The sequence below is a fragment of the Gavia stellata genome, chromosome 8 (assembly GCF_030936135.1).
Source record: "Gavia stellata isolate bGavSte3 chromosome 8, bGavSte3.hap2, whole genome shotgun sequence".
Lineage (NCBI taxonomy): Eukaryota > Metazoa > Chordata > Aves > Gaviiformes > Gaviidae > Gavia > Gavia stellata.
In genome coordinates, this window is record NC_082601.1 from 475131 (window position 1) to 495560 (window position 20430).

Sequence of the window (20430 nt, forward strand, 5' to 3'; positions counted from 1 at the left end):
GAAAATGACCTCTGTGTAAGGTCTGGTCTTGTAGACAGCAGCCTGGAGAACTCTGCATTGGTGTGTGCTGTTTTCTTGTCTGTCAGGAGTACACTTCTGAAAGGTGTAGGGAGGTAGGACAACAAAGAAGCCTTATCAGTTATCATAGGAACTGCTGTTCTAAAGTCGAAGTGGAGGGGACAGGGACTTACTCTCTGAATATATACTTATACCTGAATGATTTTCTGTTTAAGTATTACTTTTTAGCCAGAATCCACATAGGTTCATTACACAAAAGCAGATGCTGCTTAGAAAAGAAAAAGGTAAGAAGGACATCTCCTACCTCGCTGCAGAAGCTGGACTGACAATGAACACAGAAGGCTAAAGCAATTGTAAGTCAGAGGTAAAGTATTGTGAGAGTAGATCTAAGTTACCCAACAAGTTTTCTATTTCATCTGCAGATCAGCATTAATTCCTTATTTAACTTTTGCATGATTTTTTGGAGGCTGTGTGGGAGATTGTGTCTTTTTTGTTGCTCCAGTGAATCAGAAAACCAGCAAGAGATGGGTAGTAGACTTTGTCTGGAATAAGGTAAGGAATGTTGTTATTCAATCCCTGCAAGTGTAATAGTCCACAAACACATATATAGGCACTGCTCAAAAGACAGCCAACTGCATACATGCAGCACGAGGAACAAAACCTGGGATACATCTCTTCAAACGTGTACTTATGCCAGTAGTCTACAGTCATTTGAACTGAGAGTGGGGGATTTATAGGAGAAATAGAATAGCTGAAGAGTGTATTGCAGGTCCCAATAACGTTAGCAGGTAACTAAGATTCTACATGAGGCCAAAAGCAGGTCTTACACTTTCAGAACAAGCAGAATTTGGATCCTAGCCTTGCTTCTACAGGTCATCTGCAGCATGGTCACACCTCTGAACTCCTAAGGAGCCACTGATGCTTGAAATATTGATAAGGGCTACTAATTAGAAAAATCATATTCATAATACATTCTGTCTCACTTTCAGTGATAGAACTAACTAACATCAGGGAATCTTTTAAGGGAACATAACAGACCTTGAGTATTTAAAAAATTACTCTTGGTTACAGGAAACAACAACAAAGAGCAATACAATTTAGCGAAAAATGTAGGGTGGAAATTTTAGTGCACTTTATGTAGCCTCCTGCTTGAAACCCAAGAAACCACAGGACAAATCCCTACACTTACGAGAACTCTTGTTCATTTCCAATTTCTCATGTAGCCCTCTTTTAACTTAGGAAGCTCTAAAGGCAGTTATTGAAAATGAGTGACCAGTTACTCATTGCCTATGCAATGAGATGCTAAGAAGTTAGAACTAATGATATGAAACGTTTAAAGGTCTGAATTAGGGAATCTTTTACATGATGCACATGGATTTTTAATTACTGTTCAAGCAGCAAGTGATGATTTGGCTACCTGGACTGTCTATGGATTGCGTGTGCCAGAATTAGCTTTATATATATATATAAAAGAATAAATATATGTCAACCACTTAAGTGAAAATGGTATACTCTTAGCTGAAAGAAGAATTGGGTCCAATGATTAAGACCTTTTATCTCCTTAGGTTTTCCTGTCTCTCTGCTCCTTCTATAACAATTCATCTATCATCTATTAACACTCAAGCATTCCAATTTCTTTATAGAGTCATTTGAAGAAAAAAAATACAGTATGATGACAGAATATAATGGTGGAAGCAAAACTGCTGCAAAAGAAGGCAGCAGGAAGAAGACGCTAGTAACATGTCCTAGAGACCAATCTGAGACAAGCTAGAATTTCTGCTTTGCCCTTTAGGCTCCCTCCCTTTCCTTTCCTGTACCAAAATAACTAATACAAACTGGTGCAAAGAGCAGGGTTTGGGTTTGTTTGGGTTTTTTAGTCTTTTTTTTATTATTTACTTTTTTTATTTTAGTGTATTTATTTAGCATAAAGCATCAGTTCAGAAAATGCACTTTAGAAAATGGAAAAAAGTTTTCAGATCATAAAGTTTGAGAGGCTTACTATATTATGAATTATGTGCTCCTACCTACAGTAAAATCAAAGACTAAGGGACACACATGCTTTATATTTGAAGAACTACTAATAGTATTTGTCTGGAAATGAATGCCCATGTGGAAAATACTGAACACAGTAGTAGTTTCAATGGAAAAAAAAGTATTTTGATTGGTAGGAAATAATGCCTTATAACACCTTGTACCTTGGCAATCCCCAAGATGTAACAAAAAAAATTCAAAAAAATAACCAATTAATGTCTTGAAAAGCTGGAAGCACTAGAAACATCTATCTGATGAAAACAATCATGGAAGTAAGGAGAGCTGTGGTTATGGCTAGTAATCTGTGCTGTTTCACTAGGGTATTTTTTCTTTATACTTCTATGGCAATAGGTCTGACATACAGTATTAATTTATGTTTCTGAAGATTCTGTTGGGAAAGACTGTCTCAAAAGAGACCTAATGGAGTTCTTCAGTTACTACAGTTCAGCTCTGTAAGCACACTGTTGAAAAGGTGAGTGCTGCTGAGGTCCTTCTCAGAACAGGGATTTTTTGCCCCACCAAGCTGGAACCCAAGCATAGTGAAAACAGTGTTCTTTCACATTTTTGTTACAAATATTAGAGACTGTTCTTTAAAATAAGAATTTGGTTTTAATCAGTGAGCCATAAAACCAAAATGCTTTGTGCCTCACTGGCAGTGTTTGAAGGCACAATGCATACACCAGGCTACTGAAAGTTTGTGCATGAGCTGGGGAAGATACCAGAGGTGAGTAGTCCTTGTTGTTCCTTTTGAAAGGAAAAGTAGGGTTGGTTAAAAAAAAATAATAATATTCTGAGTTTATTATCATTCTACCATCCCTACTAGCTTCAAACTTAAGGTTCTTCAATGCGTGAAGTGTGAGCTTATTAGTTTAGAACAGTGTATCATTTAAAAGAGCAGATGCATGCAGTATATCCAATTTTGCTAGCCAAATTTCTAAATTCCTTACAGCCAAGGCCTGCAGAGTTTTGGGACATTCTGCCACCCCCTCCCCCCACCCCCCTTTTTTTCTTTTTATTCATTACAATTCAAGGTAGCAAGGCCAATTTTAGACTGCTACTAAAGGACTAGCAGCTAGAGTTTTCAACATAATTGGATGGCTCTTTGTAACGTATTTTAAGTACTGTCTTTAGAAACCTTGGAAGACTTTTGTATAGAAGAGTTCAAATGCATACACACTGTGGACAAGCAATTATATGCCTACCCATCTTTGACTGGCATCTGTGAACAGCTCCAACAAAATCATCATCTCATTCCAAATTTGGCTTTTTGACTTGTTTTACTTTCCAAGGCTGAGATCCATAGAATAAACCAAGCTAAAAGTTTTCGGTTTCAGCTGGTTTTTTAATAGATAATCTTGCTTTTCATTGTTTTTGATGTTTCTTGATAGTAACATATAAAGAACAAATATTTCAGGCTTGTGCAGCTTAAAGATAGCTCAGAGTTTGCTCCAACTCTTTAACTTTGAAGAAACATACCAAATATGGAAAATTTAAACTAAAAGGAATTTAAGAAAGTAATGAACAATGAAAGTAGAAGGTTGGATTTAAATTTGAAAGTCAACCTTAATTTTAGTGACTGTTCTATTTCAGTATACAGTAAAAGCATATTGTGCAACTAAAATGATGGCTATTACATAAAACATTTTTTATAATAGCATAGGAAAAGTCTTAATCATTCCTTTATATAAAACTAACTTCTGAATTAATCACCAGAAGTAAACCCAAAATACAAGAGAAAAGCACTGTGTGTAAATTAAGTCAGTTTCAGAAATTTCATCCCTTTATACCTAAATGTTGAATATAAAATGCTGTATCCAACTTTTCAACATTGCCTGGTTCATGAGGCAATGAATTTGTTCTGAAGTGACCACATTTAGAAACACAATATGAAAGCATCTACAAAACCAGCAAATCTTAATTGTGTAAACTTACCTGATACCAAATATAGTATGCACTTTAACCTGTTCCTTGTTCTGTGTTTCCTTTGTGATCGACTACAGCTGCAAACACAGGAACGTAAGAGGGATAAGGAATCAGATACCACTTTTTGTTACCATCAGGTTATGCCCTTTGTGTCTTTACAACTTCTAGAGTCATGTCCTCTATGAAATACCAAATGATGCTTTCATAGACTAATCTCTTACTTTTTTTCTTTGAAACTTTTTCAGCAGATTAAAATATACCTCCTTGTAAGAAAATAGCTGTGTTCTCTGAGGCAAGCTCAGCTGGCCGAACCTGAACAAGCTGTAGGCATACAGCAACCTCTTGTGGCAAAAATAGTATACACAGAATAATTAAGAACTATTGAAATTTCTTAAGCTACTCTTGATATGAGTCATAAACCTCTATAAAATCTTAAGTGTCAGCAAACAACTGGAGAGTTGGAGACTCTCTTTTAGCTGGAGACTCTCTTAGCTGGAGAGTCAACAATACTCAGACTCCAGAATTGTAATAGTCCTTCTCTTCAATTGAAGAATGAACTAAACATTGGTAGCCTGTTATAAATGAAGTGCCAGACTGAAATTTCTGTTAATAAATTATCTAAAAGTTTTTCACTAAAATTCAGCAAGAGTGGAATAATGGCCAGGAGTAGAATCCCATGACCAGGTTTGACAAGAATAATAAACATGCTATTACCTTGCATCATTGTTCTCTGCATGGTTTTGCTGAATAAAGGGAAAGCTATGACTGGTTTCACCAGGGCAATCAAAGCGCCTTTAGAGTTTACAGTAGCTCAGCAAGACTGAAAACAGTTAAGAGTACAGGCCTAGTTCAATAACGTATTCTGCAGAGTGCTGGCATAGTAGCAGCCCTTCAGCTGACAGCGGGGAGGACAAGAAACAGTGACAAAGCTAGAGGCCTGGAAGGCAAAACAAATGGAATCCTGGTATCTGCAAAGAATCCCATGACACCTACTCTCTTTAAAAAGATTTAACTCACAAGTGGTCCAAAAGTGTGAAGCGCACATTTCTCCAGCTAAACTCATCAGCTGCAAGTATCTGTCCTGCTCACACCAAGCAGGAGAGGATAGTCTAGAAGATGCAGGAAGGGAACAGGAGGAATGGCAGCATGTTGAAACACCAGTCCTCACGGACAGCAAGGTTGTCCTTTACTGTGAACCTGTTATGGGAGCTATGCACGACAGAACAATCACAGTATGAGTATCGCAGATGACACCGATTAGACGAAGGAATTTTTTTACATTCTAGAAATATACTCCTCTAACACTGAAACTAAAGATGAACTCAGTAAATGCTTGGGCTTATGTGTGTACCAGTTACCAGAACTTCTCGGTTTTGTACACTAGGGAGAGGTTACTGTGCTTGAAACTATTTGCAAATCTGTACATTCTACTAAGAGAGGAACAGGCTGAACAAGTATGTCTTGGAAGGGATAGAGGCTTTAAACAACAGTTAATACTTATTTACTAAAATTAAGTCTTTTGTTATAGTTCTCTCTTATTGTAACTTCCCAGATTTGCCATGTGTAATTTCTTTGCCACTTCATCTGCTGCAGTTTCACGCAGGAGTCAGAAGTCACACACTCTCAATTCAGACCTCAGTCTGTACACTTAACAGCAAATATATAGTTCATTCCAGGCCAGTTAAAAGCTGTACACTGCCAAATTCCCAAATACCTCTGTCAAGCACCACCCAACCTGGGAGTGTCAAGTGCTTAAAGGCAGAGACTTCCTTGCCCAAGACGAAATTCATCCCTGCAGAGAAGTCCAGCAAAACATGTACGTCTTACTCAGGCCATCAAACAGAATGTGTGACGTTCTCAAGTTTACCAACATGTTGAACCAATCAACATTTACTGAAATCTGTTTTCACTGCTTTCATTGCCACTTGGCTTCAGTCGTTCCCATCTCTATGGTGTTTGGAGGTCTACAGATAAAAACAACTGCATATTAAACAACATCGTGTCCATCAAAACACGAAGATCAACAGAAGAAACAATTTCCTGAAACCATGCCATTCTTGTGGAATGCCTGCATCATTTGTAATAATCCTCAAGAAGCCTGAAAATAGGCTTCCGGCAAGGTTTCAATTTTTCTAGCAAACCAACTGTACTTGTTCCTTATGTTCTGAATTTAGCTGTAGTTCATATTTAAATAATGAAAGCAAAGTACTAAATTGTGGTGAATGGAGTTAAATCCAGTTGGCGGCCAGTCACAAGTGGTGTTCCAGGGCTCAGTACTGGGGCCGGTCTTGTTTAATATCCTTATCAATGGTCTGGATGAGGGGATCGAGTGCACCCTCAGTAAGTTTGCAGATGACACCAACTTGGGCAGGAGTGTTGATCTGCTGGAGGGCAGGAAGGCTCTGCAGAGGGATCTGGACAGGCTGGAGCGATGGGCCGAGGCCAAGCATATGAGGTTCAACAAGGCCAAGTGCCGGGTCCTGCACTTGGGTCACAACAACCCCACGCAACGCTCCAGGCTTGGGGACGAGTGGCTGGAAAGCTGCCCGGCAGAAAAGGACCTGGGGGTGTTGGTCGACAGCCGGCTGAATATGAGCCGGCAGTGTGCCCAGGTGGCCAAGAAGGCCAACGGCATCCTGGCCTGTATCAGAAATGGTGTGGCAGCAGGAGCAGGGAGGGGATCGTGCCCCTGTACTCGGCGCTGGTGAGGCCGCACCTCGAATGCTGTGTTCAGTTTTGGGCCCCTCACTCCAAGAAGGACATTGAGGTGCTGGAGTGTGTCCAGAGAAGGGCGACAAAGCTGGTGAGGGGTCTGGAGCACAAGTCTGATGAGGAGCGGCCGAGGGAGCTGGGGGTGTTCAGTCTGGAGAAGAGGAGGCTGAGGGGAGACCTCATCGCTCTCTACAACTGCCTGAAAGGGGGTTGTGGGGAGGTGGGTGTTGGTCTCTTCTCCCAAGTGACTAGCGATAGAACAAGAGGAAACGGCCTCAAGTTGTGCCAGGGGAGGTTCAGGCTGGATATTAGGAAAAGCTTCTTCACTGAAAGGGTTGTCAGACACTGGAACAGAGGTGGTGGAGTCCCCACCCCTGGAGGTATTTAAAAGACGTGTGGATGAGGCGCTTAGGGACATGGTTTAGTGGTGGACTTGGCAGGGTTAGGTTTACGGTTGGACTTGATGATCTTAAAGGTCTTCTCCAACCTAAACGATTCTATGGTTCTATGAAATTAAGACTTGAACTAAATAAAACAAATTCCCTAAAACAGAAGACACAACCAATTCATCATAGTATCATTAATAATGGTGCAAACATAAACTAAAATGACACACAGAATGGAAGGCACAAGCAGGATGAAAAACTAAGTTATCTATTATCTAGAAGTTCAAAATACAGTTTTAGTGTCCTGTTTAGCTCTTGTTATTAAGCATACTATTATAAGCATGACACCTTAATAAATAGAAATAAATTAGAGAAAATAATGCACCTGACAGTGCACCTGTTAAAATACAACAGGTGAGTAAAAGACTCAGTTGAAAAGGGAGTGCTCTTAATTATAGAATGTTCTTAGTTATAATGTATTTAAGCAGAAGAGTTTAGTTTGTTCTCTATACAAATCTTTCAGATTCGCTCCAAAGACTAGTAAGTGCTATTGACATAAAAAGCAAGTATGAAACGCTACTTGTAATACCACCACAGGGGAAAACATCCTCCAGAAGCAGGAAATTAAATAGATAAATTGCCAGGATTTCTTGCTCTGCAAGATATGTGTTCTAGCAGAAGAGGAGCTTGCTCCTCCTTTACATTTAGTAAACCCATGAAACTGAGTTTATCAAAATTAGACCTCCTGACTTCTTGTTAGGTCATCTTTTTAGACCTGAAAATTTTACACAGGTAGAACATGGAAGATACTTTACGCTAAAGCAGGCCTTCTGCTAGGCTGTTTGGAACTACCATACCATCGCTCCAGATGTTCCGTACATATACAGATGCTAGGCACTGCTGCAACACATGCACGGATTTGTTTTTCCAGGCTTCTTAGAAGCCTCTTAGAAGCATATGCTGAGCCTATGGTGCATAACTCCAGTTCACCGATACAGTAGACACTACGCTTCCAGAACTTGAGTTACTGTAGATACTTAATTAATCCATATGGTATTGAACTTCCTAAGTGCGCATTGCACAGAGTAGTTCTGTTTAAAAGGTCCTGTATACTATTACACCCATAGGCAATGACTGTATGACTACCTGATTTATGTCACGCAAGTAATTTTCTATAGCTACCTTCTACATTGAGCATGCCATCCCTACCCTGAACATACTACTTTAAACAGTTTAAATAACATTAAAAATAAAAAAACAAACTGCAAAATCAAATAAGGAACAAACACAAGGGTAGTCAGATCCTTTGGTTTATTCACTGCCACTTGCAGCGATGTTAATGTTACATCACAACATGGGTGTTTACAGAACTGCAATGACAAAGCACTGCAGTAACAGGTTGAATTCCCACAGAGTGATTTGCACACAGCTAGAATAGGAATGTCTCCAACCACTCTAGGGATACAGGATAGAAATAAGGATCTCAGATATCTCCATTCCCACAGTATGTGAGTAACTCCTCACAGCAGGGTGCAACTTACCACAGTTACCCATTTCTATTGTGTGCCAGGATATGTCGAATCCCTTCCAGGCACCAGGAAAGGTATATGTTAAGCACAAATTGGCCAGAACAATCGGGCGTCTAGTTAATCTAGCATTCAGGGGAAGGCTGAGTATAACTCGGGAAAAGACAATCCTTTTCCTAGAAGATCTCATTTTGCATTAAATCCTTGGCCAGAATATAAATAATTTTCCAGAAGCAGATTACTTCATAGAAAGTAATGTTCATAAAGGCCCTCAGAATCCGATCCTATAATTTTTCACTAGCCATTGACTTTCTTCAGAAACAAAACATATAAAGATTAGAATTATAAAGATTTTACTAATAGTCCTTCTGTAGGGATCATGCATTAGCCATTGACGTTAGAGTGCATGGTGCTATTTTTGGCCTTGATAGCATGAATAATCATTTCACACACGATGGACAGCTTTAACTCAAATCATGTTTCATCATTTACATTCATATAGATACTCATTTATATACAGTCAGCCTGGGGAGTGGAAAGCGTGCTATATATGAAATAAAATCAGAACTAGCTGTTTTCCAAATCCTGTACCTACTTTAAATACTGTAAATATCCATAAAGTATATTGCTGTTGTTGTCCAGGATAACAGTGACAATATCTTACAAGTAGCTACCAGTCAGTTAAGGAACATGGGAGAAAACCAAGTCATCTTCATAGAAGCAGCACTATTTTAATTTTTCCTACTTATTCAAGGTGTAACCAAATTATTTATTGCACATACTACTAATCACCACCTCCTGTGATCATGATTTAATCTTTAATCAACATATAAAGTTATTTACATTTTATGGATGGATGAAATGAAGCAGACACTCATGTTAAATGGTAACACTAATTCTGGGTAACCCACCTGGAATCCCTCTGTTTAAGAGGGAGTGCGTTTCCTATGTTTGTAATAGATTTCCACTGTAGTCATGTGGAAAGCACACTATAAAAAGAAGCCTCATTGACAATATAAACATTTTTGAGCATCACCTTTCATATTAAGTCCATTTGGACTCCTTGACTACAACTTCAGTGACATGTTCAACTGCAATCACTACCTTAAAAAAAAAACAGTCCCAGCAGAATTCAGAGCAAGAAGTCAGCTGAGCTACCTAACCAACTAGCAGCAGTAGGAGAGTGTTACCCTTGGGACTGGGCAGGACCAACTATTTCTATTCTCTTGATGACAGTGTAAGCAGGCAAGGCTCAAGGATACTTCCTGTACTTGTATTTACAATTGCTCCTCCCCATTATTAAGCTTGACCCCTCAAGACCCTACTACTGCCAGTCCATGCTCAGTCTCATCGCCTTTCAGCTTCATATCACATTCTACCAACCTTAAACTCCATATTCACATCACTGCATTCTCTGCACCTTGACTCCTCCCTCGTATCTGCCCTCTCATCCCAGAGGTTCAGCTCCAAGTCAGGTACTTCCTTCACTCATTCCCCCAATCCCAAAGGAGTTCACACAAACAAAATGTTTTCACTTGGTTCCTCCTACTGTCTGGATCCCAGCAGAGGAGCTGGATTTCCTTACAGAAAGAAATGCAAGGAAAAAAAATAGTTTTTCCACTGCATGGAAATCTTTCCCAGGACTTTCTGAAGGTTCTTATTATGCAGTAAGCCTAAGGCATACATTCAGCATGGAACACCTCAGCCTCAATTAAAACAAAAACCATGCCTTTCAGTTGTGACCTGCTTTTTTAGGATCATGTTCACTTCAGTTTTGCTATCATTAAATAGAAAAAAAAAAAAAAAAAAAAAGAGGGCTGACAGTTTCCAGTACTTCAGTCACAATTCACACGGTAAGTGAAGCTGTTAGACTTCTTGGCACTGAATAATTATTGTACATTAGTAAAACCAGGTTAGACAGAAGCCATGATATTTTAATAAATCCTGAGTACATTTAGTAACTATTCTTATAAAGTACTTTATTGTCAGTAACAGAAATACAGTAAGATACAAGGCACACATCTTTTGATCATTTTACCACAGTGTGCTAAGTGCTACTTAGAATAGAAACTCGCTTTTAAGTAAACATGAGTATTTTAATGAATAGCTTAACATTTTCGTGGCTGTTGAATAATGTGAATTCTTTTAGGCAGTATGAACTTCTCCAAGGCAGGCTGTGGCTTTTGGTGAGCCACTTGTAATGCTGCTACATGAATTTTGTGGCTCATCTGTAACATTAAGGGGGGAAAAAAGTTGTGATAGAATACAGCTTTTCTGCTATTCTCTTGCTAAATTCTATCATATGAAAGTAGTTTAAAAACAGTAGTAAAACCTAATTCCACAAAAAGTTCAAATGATCAATACATAAAACGGTGACTCTGTACCTTTAACTGTAATTTCTGTTTTCAAAGTGATATTAGCCTGACTACCTTCAGTGAACTGTTAATTTTTTTTTCCCCTCCCTTTTTTTATTAGTTTATAGAATGAGCTGTCAAGATAAGGAAAGCAGAGCAAATAGTCAGTATGCCAGAGTTAACAGTAAGTTTCTTCAAATTCTTATTTTGCCAGATTCAAATCATCATTATTACAGTATCTAATTATCACTTTCTGAACTACTGAGGAAGCTTCATGTATGAGATTCTGGAAACCAACAGGAGAAGGAAATGGTAGGTCAGAACAGAGGAGATGGGGACAAGTGGAAGAGAAACAGGATGAGTTGTATTTGTTCTCCTTAACAAACAAGTCTTAGCAAAAATTCAAGATCTACATACTAAAGCTATAATCACATTTGTTGATGAAAGGCTTATGTAGAAATGATGCAACTGATGTTTTACCAAGCTCTATGGATGAGGAACTCTGGTATGCTTCAGAATCTAAAGACTGCAAGTGTATGAGAAATAAATGGTAACTGTTAGATCTTCAGATTAGCGTGCAAATTAAATAGCTGCTTGTTAAATCAGCTCTTGCAAAGAGTCTGCATCAACAGCCTAGCAAGAGGTACTGGACAGTAATTGTAAGCATAATGACCAATAGAAGGGTCCATCAACAGCTTTGCGACACAAAATTTTAAATTATCTCATAGTATTTCCAAGAGAGAAATCAAGAAGATGCTTGACTGTCTAGTGTCAGGCCTCAGGTGAAATAGCTGCATATGCAGCAACAGTGGAATACGCTGTGCCTCCTGTCTCGGGGATCACTTTCAGTAGTTTGACATTAGCTTACCATCCTGGTATCCACTGTGCACTTGTCAGCGACACCACCCACCTCCTGCAAGACGCTATCTTTCTGCTTCTCTAAGTTGGACCCTTATAGAAGTTAAAGCTATTTCCACAGTGGGATAAAGAACTGAAGACTAGGTTTTGTTCTGAGTTGTAATCCCAGCTTTGCCACAAACTTGCTATGTCACTTATAATTCTTCCCCACATTTCAATAAATCTAAATCAACATACCACTTTAAAAAAAGGACACACCTTAATATCTTGCTGTACTTTTCTGTAACAGGTATACATAACTACCCTGGGGCTACTTAGTGTTAAATAGGAATGGAATCAAACATGGCAGAGTAAGGAGGGAGGGCTAGTTACTTTTTAGCCATCTAGATTTTTAGCCACACAACCACTAAAGAAACAGATCATCTCAAGAATATTTAGTGGTAGATGACAAGCCTACAAATGTCAGATGACAGCAGTTTAAGGAAAATTCATTTTTTAAATTTTTTTTTTAATGTTTAGCTTTATGGAGAAGCCCTGACAAACACGTATCTTGTCCTTCCAGATGTACTTACTTTGCTCAGCACTACTGCTAGCAAGACACCCATGTTCTGAGTTTTTGAAAAACTGGCAATAGCACTGTAAAGCAAAAGAAAAAAGTATTTAGCACTTCCATCTCACAGAAACACTCGTCACTTTAATTTTCCAGACTTAACACAAAATATTTCATAACGGAAATTTAGATTTTGGAGCTAAATCCTTTAATCACATTAAAGACTAAAAAAAGGTATCCTGCCTCAGAATAGAAAAATGCAAGATCTGTGTTGCAGGCTGTTTTATTTATATATAGTTTTATACAAAAATCTCTATATAAAATATCCTTACATATCTCAAAAAGGATTTTTTTTGTACACTGTGGAGTAGCTTCACAGAAGCTGAGCACTGATATCCAGAAATATAAAATTTTGCTTCGTAGTTTTCTTGATTCCAATCTAGACCCTCTGCTTTTGGGGAGTGTTTCCTTTGACAGCAGCAAGTTGTCAAGCAAGAACTTTTTGTGCAAGATTATCCCATTAACTTCTTCATATTCCAATAAAGAACAGCCATGTTACCTATATTCCACAAATAAACAATCTGTGGATATGAAATAATTTAGTTCAGCAACAGGAAGAACTATGGACTGCACATTCTTCTGATGATACCATTATTTGCAGTGACACCTCTGTAGCTTAAAATGGAGTAGAAAAAAAATCATTATTACCCTTACACATGGAACCAGATACCTTAAATGTGACTCTTGAAAAAGCAGATACTGCTTTAGTTAAGTTAATGATTCTGTGGATCGGGCAAGACACAGTTCCTACTGAAATGTCAATTGAGCAATCAATAGTTTGCCACACTGACAAATACAAGTTATTCAAGATCTGTTTATGCCATCAAATAACTATGACTATGGAAAATACAGCAGCAAAATTACACCCAGACAACTGGCAATCAGTGAAAATAAAAACCACAAACTAAAAACCTCGAATCAAGTTATTAAAAAACAACAAAACCCCAAGAACACACCAAACTTTGATTCATTTCTCTTAAATAATGAGGTATAGCCAAATGTAATCTATTGTCAGAAAACTGTCAGGCAGGCACCTAGTTATTAACATGATGCGTTACATTCTATTATGCCGTATATTACACAGCAACTTTAGAGCAAGCATGGGTTGGTGTTTTTTTTTTTTTAGAACTGAATCTCAAAGCTCAGCTCCTGCCAAGACCAATCTCAGCTCTGAGTAGCCACCTGAAGCTATGACAGTGACTTTGAGCCTCTCAGATAAGATCATCTGAATCAGAAACTTAGAGGCAAGGAGTCTGTGTATGATAGCTACTAAACTACTTTACAAAGTTCTCTGTGACTTCTGTGATTGCAACCTAACAATGAAACCCATCATCCCAAAAAGGTATGTATACTATATTGAGTAACCATTGATTCTGGCACAGAGAACTAGTAAACAGGAAAGAAGTCAGTGTTACTGGCTCAGCTTTTTCCAAAAATTATATTTTACATTAGTGTCCTCCAAGCCAGTGAGGAGAAAAACACACAAACAAAAACCTACAGTGGTGATTTCTGTAGCCTGACAAGAAATAGTGTCAATATGTCAGTGTTAAATATGGCTAAACCCAGCTAATTTAGAAGTTATCCAACTGATTACAACAGTTTAGAGGAAAAAAATAAAATCACATCTTGGTCCAAAAACTGAGTTCAGCTGTCAGTCTAGTCACAAGCTTCCCTTGAATATTCCCAGAATATTTAATCTTGTTTTGTTTCAGTTTATTTTCATGCATAAAGCTAGTCCCAAATTGGGACTACAGGAGAAGCATCTACATCCAGAGAGAAACCAAAGCCCACACCTACAGGTAAAAATATTTGCTGAAAAGTGCTTTTTCATAGCAAGATGACAAAGTCACTTTTAAAGCAACAACAGATGTGTTTCCTACCCATACCTAATAAAGTAATGCTCAACAGTTTCCAAGGGAAAAATGAATTCCAGGCTATCCTCATTCTAAAGGGAATGAATCTCCTGCCCTCAAGAGTGTACAAGATCAGACTGTGCTCTCCTCTCGGAGCTGGGCCACTGAGCAGCAAAAATTTAATGTTTCATAGGGCTAGAAAAAAGTGTACAGTAGGTGCAGGAGCGCCTCATTAGAGGCAGCTATCGAAGTTCCAGTCTCAATTTACACATTATTTTGAACACTGACAAAAGGGACAAAGGTATGAAATGCACACGAGTTACAATGCCGAGTGGAATTTTAGATGGAGGAGGATATGTACACCACTTCCTTGCACAGCAAGGTCACATCTATCAGAACACAGCAGATTCATTCGAAGAGCAAATCACTGGATCAGGCTCCTTTGAACAAAACCTTAGCGTCACACTGACTGGTGTCTGAATGTCACAGCAATTATGAGGGGTGCTAGGTACTCTGCAATAACTATGCAGTTCTAGATATGCCCCAAAAGAATTGCAGGCTCTTAAAGGGAACTTTTTCTGCAAAAAAGAAGGTATGTGGTGAGATAAGGAGCATCCGAACTGGGTGGCCACTGAGAAATTGCAATAGAAGCAAAAACCTGAGTGTCTAAATCCTATTATGGCACTGTGTTCCATTTAGGATTTGGACTCTAATGCAATTTCAGCAACACTACAAGTCATTAAAATTTTACCCTCTCATCCTTATATTGGTCAACTTAACTTTTTGTTAAGTGATATTTAAGGAAAGTGCATATATTTTAGAAAAACTTTCAGTCTTCATTTGAAAAAGCCACAAGAAAATACTTGTTTTGATGTCCACTTCAACCAGTCACTGGTACCTTATTCAAAAGTAGAAGCATGCCTTTATTTTGGGGCAAAATAGCTTGAGTAACTTTATGAAGTAGAAAACAGAAAAAGTCAAATTAGATTTCAGATTGAAATAGGAGATATAGCCTATACAGAAGATAATAGGCTCTTTGTGGTAGGTGGGAGATGTGGGTTTAATTTCCTTCGGAATGAGGACAGCCTAAAATTCATTCTTATTTCACTGGAAACTGTTTGACTGTTACTTTATTAGGTACAGGTAGGCAACACATTGTTTTAATTTCTGTTTCATAACACATGACAATAGAGAAGAGATTCAGCCTTTGTCCTTCATTGCAAGGCATTGTCCTTAGGTTTTGAAGCTGGGTTTTTTTGGTTTGTTTTTAAGTCGATGATGACCTCAAAGTTGCCTTTTATCTATAAATTGCACAAGTTAATTTAAGAATTAAACTCTTCAGAGATTAAGAGCTGCCTTTGTTTTCAACCTTCAGCCCATTACCTATGAACTTTAACTATGGGGCAGGGGGAACAAGCCCTGCGGTGCAATACCTTGTCTTTTCTTTTCCTGGAGGTTTAGCATTTTTCTCAACAGGTCCGTTTTCTTGCTTTTTAGACACTCTCATACCTCCAGCTTTGACTGCAAGAAAAAATACAATTTATGTAAAAAAAAAAAAAATCTACAGAATTACACACTACATTATGTACACTTAGAGAAGAAAAAAAAATACTTAAACCCCAGATAATTGTTAACAAGAAATCATCTTTCAATATTTAACTCTATGCTTCACTTTTAAACACATGCACACACAGAAGTAAGCCAAAGCGGTCTAACAAAGACTGTAAACTTTTGTGTCATGGCATACTCAAATCAACTTCCAAATACTATAATCAAGAAGTCAGAGGGGTTTTGGTCACTGCTAACTATATTACATCTTAACACCTTATTATGTTAATATGCATTCTTCCTCCATAAATCTCAGATGTAATAGTTTCCATTTGAAATTTTAAAAAGCAAAACAAACAAACCTCTAAACACTTTCAGGTTTTCGAACAATGTCACTAACAGCAATAAAGGTTTCCCGATTTGCTCAAGGTATTCCAGAATAAACCTAACAATGCAGATAATAACCAGCTACATACTTATCTTGGATTTGTGTTCTAACACGTTTAATCATATTTTGTTAAGATATCTGCCAATCACAAAACCAATTAGCACTAATTAAGCTATGACGACCTAACAATAACAATTTAAGTTCTGAGGCATGTCAGAAAATTCCATTCTGAACAAAGAACATGTAAAGTAATCTAAAACATCTTGTTGAAAGAAATACTTTCTCCCTGTTCATGAGGGTATTTTAAGTTTTAAAACTGTGAGGGTAAGAAATAACAAACTTCGTATGCATTTCTCATTATTTTGAAAAAGTTGCTTCACCTTACAGCAAGGTTCCTATTCTTGTTGAGAATAATCAAGACTAGAGTTTTCAAACTCAAATATTTGGGGGCAGAAGTGAATAGGGAATGGAGAAAAGTTTCAAGAATTACTCAGCTAAATAGCATGAGAAATGTATTTGGTCATTTTCGGGGCAGCAGATGTGTCCATCTGTAACTAACACCCATTTTCTATCAAATCTGACTACTCACCTTGCATTTCCTAGTTGCAGGTTTAAGTTTAGAAACAAGAACTCTCCTTCAGTCCTGTCCAAAGCAGCCTTACAGTGCTGGAGTTCTGCAATATCTAGACTTGGGTTTTCTTTTCTTTTTAAAATTACATACATACAGTTAATTATACTGCTGTATAACCAGCAAATGAATTGCCTAGACATCTTACCACTGCAAATACACTAGAGATCTAGGCTGAACCAAATTCTTTTGAGACTCTAACTGCAAAATGCAAAGTCTCCTCTGAAATGAAAGTGTCAACCATTTCCAATTATCTACCAGTGAAGAGAATCAAGATTCTAAATACCCTCATCTCACAAGCTGTGAAACTCTTCCTTGTCTTTGTAAGCAGGAGATAACATGAGAGGCATCTTTAAACAACAATGACAGAGGATTTAAAAAAAGCAAAACCAAAACAAAATAAAAAAACCTCTGGAATATTTCAAGATCTTAGACTGACGTCTTCTTGACATCATTTTCCCTTTATAACAAGTTCAACCAGAACACCAATGCAAGTTATCCCAAGGATTCTTCCACAGCCTATCAGTTGCTTCGATTTTTTTGCTTTTTAGGAATGAGTCAAACCGCAAATGGGAACCCAACTAAAATTTTGGAAGTAGCTAAAAAGCCATAACTGAACCTAGATCCATGACTTTTGGTTTGGGACCTTCACTAAGCACACCCGTGCAGGACTGGCAATTTCTAGATACAAGCGTTTTTTATCGTTTTAATTTAGCAGGGTGAAGAGATCCAGACACACAGAGAGGCAAAGGCATTTTAACACTATGAAGCTTTACAAAAAGCACAAGGGGAAGCCGGGATGTTGGGGGGGTGGGTGGGAAGGAGAGAGATACCCAAATTGGGAAAAGATACTTGAACACTAAGTGGCCAATCAGGCATTGTGTCTACTACCAACAAGCCCACAGAAGCAAGGTTTTTAAAATGATTAGGAATAATGCAGGACTTATTTCAGTCTTTTCACTGACCTGAAAATAGCTGCTAGTAGCAGCTGTCAAACCTGCTCATACACATCCATGGCAGTGGAAGAGTTGTTTTAATATAGAGTTCAATTTTTGCATTTTTATAAGTGCCCTATAAGCCATGTAATCTAACAGTTAAGAGTTAAGAACTAGTGCCAAACTCTTTACTAATTTCCATATTTAAAACACTATATATTTTTAAAGAAAGAAAGGAAGGAGGAACATCCCCCTTCTCCCCCCCCAAAAAAAAAACAAAAAAAACCCAAAACAACCCCCAAAAACCAAACTGAAAACAAAGGCACTGAGCTCTGTTGAATCCCGAGGTTCCTTATGGATACTACGATCAGAATAAGGTGTCCACCTTCAACCTGCTTTGTTCACTAAGTGCAGAGCTGATGCAACTTATTCCTGCCATCCCTACTCCTCTGCCAGCGATGGTCTCCTACTGCGGTGACAGATAAGCCTCACCAAGATGCAGTTTACTGTCCTGCAAATTAATAAAAACCAGTTACCCGCGCTAGGCCACTGACTGTAGCGGTTTAAAGGCCCTTTCAGGTGCAACTCAACTGTCTCTGCCACACACACAGACACAAAAATCCAGGAAAGGACTAGAGACAAGTGAAGCTGAAAAAAAACCTTACATCCCAATTCATGTAGAAGCATGCTTAAAAAAATAAACTTTCAAGAAAACAAAACAGATTTTAGGGGTATGATGAGACACACAAGTTATGCCTTGTGCTCTTCAGGCAATAACTGCTCCAAATAAACCGGGGGGGACACGATCCTAATTGGCTTAGGCTAAGCAGTGACTGTACAACGGTTCTGAAGGCTAAATCTACAGAAGCTCTGTACAATACCCGTACCAATTCAGGCAGTCCGGCAGTTAGAGCTATTACTCAACAGATGTAACCAAAACAAAAGGGAAATCTTTGTAACTTAGAAATCGTTAGAATAGCTGTAAGATAGGGAGCTCCGGAGTAATCTCACTTCAGACAGCTCGGCCTTGGAAGAACAGACGCACGGAACCATAAAAATAAGAAAGTTGCAAGATGAGTACAAAACCAGCCTTGAAGGACTTGGTATACGTGATCCCAGGATGGAGCTTGCGCAGAACTAGAGGTCAACGAACGGACACTAGAAAACGACCCCCAGAGAGCCCCTAAGACCCCCTCAAGAACTGTAAACCGCATGCGTAAAGGCTATGCAAATATGTTAATTAGTTCCCGGAAATAAGATTAATATATATAACAACTCCAGGAAATCTAATGTGTATGTATGTAATGGGCCAGTATAAGCTGGAAACTAACACCGTTTAGGCATGCACGCTAGGTGGAATTATGCCCCGTGCATCTGGCGCCGCAATGAAGAATGCCTGCTTCCTGGAACTTCAAAATTAAGTTTTAGAGAGTGTTACTTTGCCACTTTCCAGTAACGTGTATGTGTACCCAGTACACACGGGAAACAAACCAAGTACGAATGCTAGCTCTGTGTTTTGAGACACCAGCTCCACACCGTTTAGTTAGTGAGGCACCGTTTAGTCAGATAAAGAACTCCAAGGGGGAGGTAGGGAAAAAAACCTGGAAGTTTTTCACGCTATGATAGGAGGCGAGGAATAAGACTGGAATACAAAAAAAAAAAAAATTACTGCATTAGAACATTGATACCTATTTCGCTATGCCTTGCTAACGCACTCCTGAGGAGGAGAGCGGCAGACCCTCACGCCACCCCGCTCCATCAGGTCCGCAGTCAAGCAGTGCAAGTTTAAATTTCACGGAGCGGGTACGGCGTCAAACGTCGCGGTGCGGCGTCTCCGGACGAAGCGGAGACGGCTGAGCACAACGCACCCCTTTCCACGTCCACACCGGGGCGAGTTAAGACTGCAGGCTCCCTTCAGAAGTGCTCCTCCCGCAGAAGGGCCGGCCCCGCGCCCGGCGAGCAGGGACGGGGCGGCCCCGACCGCCCGGCACCCACCGATCCGTCCTCCCGAGCCCCCGCTGCGGCCGCCGCTCCGCCGCCCCTCAGGCCTCGGGCGGGGCAGACCAGGAGCCCGCAGGTGCGGGAGCGCCGGCTGCGGCGGGGCAGCGCAGCGCGGCCCGTCCCGGCGGCTCCGCGGTGTCAGGCGCTGCCCGGAGCCGCGACTGCCGAGGACGGCCGACTTCGGCGGCCGCGCCCCCTCACAGCCCCGCCAAGCCGCCGGCGGGGCCGGCCCCGCACGGCCGTCCCAGGGCGCCGGGGCTGCTGCCTTCCCCCTGCGCGCGGCGGGGCCGCCGGCGGGGGCCGCGGCCCCGGGGGCGCCCGTCCGCGCCGGGGAGAGCGGCCGCTGCGGAGCGGGAGGGTCTCTCACGCCGCCCCCCCCGCGCGGGGAGCCCGGGGCGGCCCCTGCCCCTACCTGCAGGGCTGCGCCTGCCCAGCGGCGGGAACGGCGAGACGCGCCTCCTCCGCGCCATGGCGGGGCCAGGGCGCCGCGGCGGCCGCGCAGCGCCGGGGGCGGGCACGGGGGCGGGCACGGGGGCGGGGCGGCGGCGGGCGGGCGCCGTGGGAGGGCCGAGGCGGCTTTCGTGAGGGTCGCGCGGCGGCGGGGGGCGGGGGGCGGGCGCTCGCCGCCCGGAGCGGGGCGGTCCGGCGGAGGATCGCGG

At 40.4% G+C, this 20430-nt stretch overlaps 1 protein-coding gene across 1 annotated transcript; it reads right to left on the reverse strand.

Moving 5' to 3' along the window:
* Positions 1-10564: 10564 nt before the first annotated feature.
* Positions 10565-20241, reverse strand: DAPL1 (death associated protein like 1). The gene is made up of 4 exons (XM_059820560.1): positions 20184-20241; positions 15705-15792; positions 12381-12444; positions 10565-10824 (listed from the first exon to the last, which is right to left on the reverse strand). The coding sequence occupies exons 1-4, from the start codon at positions 20239-20241 to the stop codon at positions 10705-10707; spliced, it is 330 nt and encodes a 109-aa protein (XP_059676543.1). The 3' UTR covers positions 10565-10704.
* Positions 20242-20430: the final 189 nt, after the last annotated feature.

Coding starts and splice junctions, on each gene's coding strand:
- DAPL1 (XM_059820560.1), bottom strand. CDS start 20,241: ATGGCGCGGAGGAGGCGCGTCTCGCCGTTCCCGCCGCTGGGCAGGCGC. Junction 12,445..15,704: donor CCAGGAAAAGAAAAGACAAG/GTATTGCACCGC, acceptor TTTGCTTTACAG/TGCTATTGCCAGTTTTTCAA. Junction 10,825..12,380: donor TAGCAGTAGTGCTGAGCAAA/GTAAGTACATCT, acceptor TTAATGTTACAG/ATGAGCCACAAAATTCATGT.